Source organism: Plectropomus leopardus, unplaced genomic scaffold (assembly GCF_008729295.1).
Source record: "Plectropomus leopardus isolate mb unplaced genomic scaffold, YSFRI_Pleo_2.0 unplaced_scaffold745, whole genome shotgun sequence".
Lineage (NCBI taxonomy): Eukaryota > Metazoa > Chordata > Actinopteri > Perciformes > Serranidae > Plectropomus > Plectropomus leopardus.
In genome coordinates, this window is record NW_024682028.1 from 2,349 (window position 1) to 7,813 (window position 5,465).

At 40.5% G+C, this 5,465-nt stretch overlaps 1 protein-coding gene across 1 annotated transcript; it reads left to right on the forward strand.

Annotated features, from left to right (window-relative positions):
* Positions 1 to 290: 290 nt before the first annotated feature.
* On the forward strand, positions 291 to 3,551 carry LOC121940095 (zinc finger protein 2-like). The gene has a single exon (XM_042482958.1). The coding sequence runs from the start codon at positions 305 to 307 to the stop codon at positions 2,219 to 2,221; it is 1,917 nt and encodes a 638-aa protein (XP_042338892.1). The 5' UTR covers positions 291 to 304; the 3' UTR covers positions 2,222 to 3,551.
* The last annotated feature ends 1,914 nt before the right edge of the window (positions 3,552 to 5,465 follow it).

Here is a 5,465-nt window from a genome sequence, read left to right on the forward strand (position 1 = left end):
GCCTTCTTACCTCCAGCAGGAGTGCCTGAACTGGAACTGAATGCTGTTCTCCAGCCACTTATCGTCTCATCACTCCCCTGCTGAAAAGCCATTTACTGCTTCTGTCCATTTGAATGCAAGGACACTGTTAGTATGGATCCTGCTGTTTTGAGCCTCTCTGACAGTTTATACATGTGATCGTTTGATGGATTCAGTGAAACTCCAAATGCACTAACACAGCACTGACACTGATTAAGTGATTGATAACATTTTTTTTTGGTAACATCTCTGTTTCCTATTTCCTTCAGACGTCCAGCAGCTGTTGATGGTCAAAGAAGGGGATACCTCCTCCAGGGTTGGCCAGGAGGACCGAGAGGCCCCACACATTAAAGATGAACGGGAGGACCCAGAGCCGCCACATGTGAAAGAAAACCAGGAGGTCATGGGGCCCCCACACATTAAAGAGGACCAGGAGAACCGAGAGCCCACACACATTAAAGAGGAGCAGGAGGACCCAGAGCCCCCACACATTAAAGAGGAGCAGGAGGAGCTGTGGAGCAGTCAGGAGGGAGAGCAGCTTCAAGGTCTGGAGGAGGCTGATATCACCAAGTTCCCATTCACTCCTGTCCCTGTGAAGAGTGAAGATGATGAAGAGAAACCTCAGTCCTCACAGCTTCATCAAAGACTAACTGAACAGATGGAAACAGAAGCTGATGGAGAGGACTGTGGAGGACCAGAACCAGACAGGAACTCACATCCAGATGGACACTTGAGACTGGTCCGTGAAGACAGTACTGGAAACTCTTTAACAGCTGAGATTGCAGTCAATGTTGATGATTGGAAGGAGACCAGAGAACCTCAGTCAGGTTCAACCCCTCTGAAAAATGATCAAGTCCCTCTTAGAGATTCAAAAAGTAGTGTTGGAGAGAAACCATTTGGCTGCTCTCAGTGTGGAAAAAGATTTGGCAGTAATTGGGATCTTAAGGTGCACATGAGAACTCATACAGGAGAAAAACCGTTTAGCTGTTCTGAGTGTGAGAAAAGATTTGGCACTAAGTGGGATATGAAGAGACACATGATAACTCATACAGGAGAAAAGCCTTTCAGTTGCTCAGTGTGTAATAAATCTTTTACCAAGTGTAGCAATGTGAAGAATCATATGAGAATCCACACAGGAGAGAAACCTTTCAGCTGCAATGTTTGTAACAACAGATTTGTCTGGCGTTCACAGCAAAAAAGACATAAATGTGTCGGTCGTCAGTCCTCACAGCTTCATCAGAGTCAGACTGAACAGATGAAGACAGATGCTGATGGAGAGGACTGTGGAGGACCAGAACCAGCCAGGAACTCACATCCAGATACACATTTACAACCAGACACTGAGGACAAGACTGGAGACTCTTCTGAACCTGAGACTGAGGACAGTGATGATTGGAGGGAGACCAGAGAACCTCAGTCAGGTTTAAACTCTCTGAAAAATGATCAAATCAATGAGAAACCATTCAGCTGCTCCGAGTGTGGGAAAAGATTTGACTTCAACTGGTGTCTGAAACAACACATGGGAACTCATACAGGAGAAAAACCATTTTGCTGTACTAAGTGTGGGAAAACATTTGGTCGGAAGGAGTATTTGAAGAAACACATGAAATTTCACAAAGGAGAGAAACCCTTCAGTTGTTCACTGTGTGGGAAAAGATTCATACACAAAGTTGGAGTGACCCAACACATGATAGTCCACACAGGAGAAAAGCCATTCAGCTGCGCATTCTGTAAGAAATCTTTTGCATGGAAAAAGTGTTTACAGTTACATATGAAATTCCACACAGGAGAGAGACTTTACAATTGCTCAGTTTGTGATAAAAGATTTCCATCCAAGGTAGAGCTAAGGACACATACAAGAACTCATACAGGAGAGAAACCTTTTAACTGCTCATTTTGTGAGAAATCTTTTGCACACAGTGGGAATTTACTCAAACACATGAGAATTCACACAGGAGAGAAACCTTTCAGCTGCTCAGTGTGTGGTAAAGGATTCCTTCGTACAGACCATTTAGGTCGTCACATGAGAACCCACTGGGGGAAGAACCAGACAGCTGCAGGTGATAGAGAGGACTGTGCAGGACCAGAACCAGCCAGGAGCTCAGATCCAGATGCACATTTACAACCAGAGACTGAGGACAAGACTGGAGACTCTTCCAGAGTTCCCACAATGATGGGAAACATGGATATGTCAGGGAATTAGTGAAACCTTCAAATGTTTTGTAAAATTATTGGAATTCCTGTATGGAAAATATTATGAACTGTTTTGTCATCCCTTTCAAACCTGGATCCACATCACTTTTCTTGTGCTGCATTGAGGCGCAATGAGGAATTTACTGTGACGTGTCCAGAAAATGGAAAGAAAATAGTACATTTAAGTAATCAGCAAAAATTCCAGCTAACTATATATTTCTTCTTTTTACTGAATTATTAGAATTTTTAGCAGTTTTCTGGGTCATTTCCGATTTTTAGTAGTTTATTTTTCCCTTTCACTTTTTTGTCACTAATTTGAAAGTATTACTTAAATTCGGCTTAAATTGTTTGTGGCCCTTTTTCCATGTATTTGGAAAAAAATTCAAGCACCTATGCCCAGGTTTTAAAGGGTTAATCTTCATTGGATAACGCTTTAATGTGATCATGTAGATGTAATGTAACTCTTATATGTGTCAGCGTGTGTTTACGATCACATTTGTTTCTTCATGTTCTCCCTTCGTTCTTCTGTGATTCACCACCGTCAGTCCACTGTGTGTTTGCACTTGTACATTAATTGTTCCTCAGCGGAAAGTGATTACTGTGAATAATTGTTCAGTTTATTCGTTGCGTTCATGTATGAGCTTGCATGTGTTCAATAACCACCCCCATCCCTGAAAAATAGGACTCCCCCAAAACACACAATGACTTTTTTTGTTTGTGTTATAATTACCTTAACAAAGATAGAAAAATCACAGCTCGTCTTACATTTTACATTTTCTATGTTGTCAGGAAAGTTTATTCCCAAATACTTTGTGTAGTCTGGAGACCAAGCTTAATTTGTAGCCAGATAGATTGCCAAACTTTCCAGCATAGTAAAAAGTTTTGGAACTGAATATTGGGGGGCTTGTAAATACAGTAACATATTGTCTGCATACAACAAAATAACATGGTTTGAACTTGCCATTTTGAACTTGTAAATAGTCATGTGATCATATTTTTTTGCGACTAGGGGCTCAATAATGAGAGCAAATAATATCGGAGGTAGTGGACAGTCTTGTTTTGTCCCCTGTGATAGTTTGAAGGGAGGTGAGCGTTTGTCTTAAAGACACGGTGAAGTCTAGTGAATGTTTTTAGCATAACCTAAATGGAATAGTAGAGATAGCTTAATTAGGTTGAGTTCAATACATTTTCAATAAGATATGGTGACTGTAAATGTGCTCCACCAAACAGCATAGCAGGACGCTGATACCTGAATGACCACTCATATGACATTTATATTTTTGTTTTGTGGCATATTATTCGTAATTCTGCCTTGTAGTTGACTCAGTTATAATAATACAGCAACCAATTTTGTAATGTCATAAGACGTGCTTTTCTGACTGTACAATAAAGAATTACAAAAGTAAACGATGACAGACTTTTCTTTTGAAGGTCAGCAGTTCCTCTGCTCTGGATACTGAACTTTCGTGTAACTTCACACAATTTGAGCAAGATGATGCAGCGAATTTAAAGCTTAGATTCAGACCACAGGAGGTCTGAAAATCCAGCTACATTTTCTGTTCTTAACATTTCTGCCTGTGATAGATTTCTGGTGATTTTTAAAGAAAACTTGCCTCTTTTTAAAGGCTTTTGGTCAAACTGTTGGATGTTTTTTTTCTTTAAAACATTTGGGAATGATTTTTCATTATGATATTTTTTTTCTCTTTTAGTTTTTCAATTTCTATTTTTCTCTTCCAAAGAGGAAGGAAAACATGGGTTTGGAAGGCTTACATAAAAAAAGACAAATAAAAAGTTACTAAACATGTTTAAAGATAAAAAAAAACACAACAAAATCTTTAAAAGACAATTTTTTTGCTAAATGTTTACTTTTTAAAAAAAGAAAATATCAAAACATTTATAGACCAAAAAAAAAAAGTGAAAAAAACATAAACATTTTTACAGAAAAATATCAAACCAAAATACATATCACCAAACGGTTTGGATGGCATATGTTCTTAAAAGATCGATAGTTAAAAAATACAAAATACAGCCATTAAAAGCCGTTATATACCCTTTTCCAGAAGCCAAAATATAAAACTTATGTTCCTCCTGAAAACAATATTTGACATGCCTCCCCCTTTTTGTACCACCCCCTCCCCTCTCATAAATAACACTTATTTGGACGTTGCGTTTTGAAGCTTTTGTCTCCCACTTCCATTCTTTAAAAAGACTATTTTAATCGCTAACCTTCTTAATAGTTTTCCAGAGTAACGCTGTGATACATGTGGGCTTTTATTTTGAAGGCGAGCTACCCCGGAAGCAGTATTCTCTCCTGTGTGAAACTGAGCGCAGTTTGACGAAGATGGCGTCGGGCAGAGCCGTCTGTTAGCAGAGAGTCTTTGTTGTGTTGATAAAGTGTGAAAATGTGTAAAGTCCAAATGCTGAGAGCGTTGGTGAAGCAGCGACTAACTGCGGCTGCTGAAGAGATATTTGGGCTGTTTGAAAGAACGATAGCAGAGTACGAGGAGGAACTTTCTCGATCAAAAGAGGAGAACGAGCGACAACGGAAACTACTGGACGCTGTTTTCAACCCTCAGCTCCGGTTACACAGAGCAGGTCTGTTTACCTGAGGGACTGTTCTCTATTTATCACAGCGGGCTGTTTACCTGAGGGACTGTTCTCTATTTATCACAGCGGGGCTGTGTACCTGAGGGACTGTTCTCTATTTATCACAGCGGGGCTGTTTACCTGAGGGACTGTTCTCTATTTATCACAGCGGGGCTGTTTATCTGAGGGACTGTTCTCTATTGATCACAGCGGGGCTGTTGAACTGAGGGACTGTTCTCTATTGATCACAGCGGGGCTGTTTACCTGAGGGACTTTTTTTTCTAACAGAGCAGGGCTCTCTGCTGTTCTGTTTTGTTTGCAGGGAGATTTATTTCTGGAGGTCTTCTGTGACATCATTAACCACTGCAGGACCGAGTCAGATAAATGAATAAACAATCACTTATTAATGAGTCTGGTGTATCAATAAACCTTTTACCCTTCAGATGTCAGAATTGCACTAAAACAGCAGACAGGTACAGGTTGGCCAAAAGGGCTGCTGCTGAGGCAAAAACTTGCTTGTGTGAGGAGTTAGGGGAGGCCATGGAGAAGGACTTTCGGTCGGCCTCAAAGAAGTTCTGGCGATCTGCGAGACATCTCTGGAAGGGGATGCAAGGCTTGTCTCATGCTGTTTTCAAAACATGGCTTAATTTTAATTTGGGGAAAATGTC

Coding starts and splice junctions, on each gene's coding strand:
- LOC121940095 (XM_042482958.1), top strand. CDS start 305: ATGGTCAAAGAAGGGGATACCTCCTCCAGGGTTGGCCAGGAGGACCGA.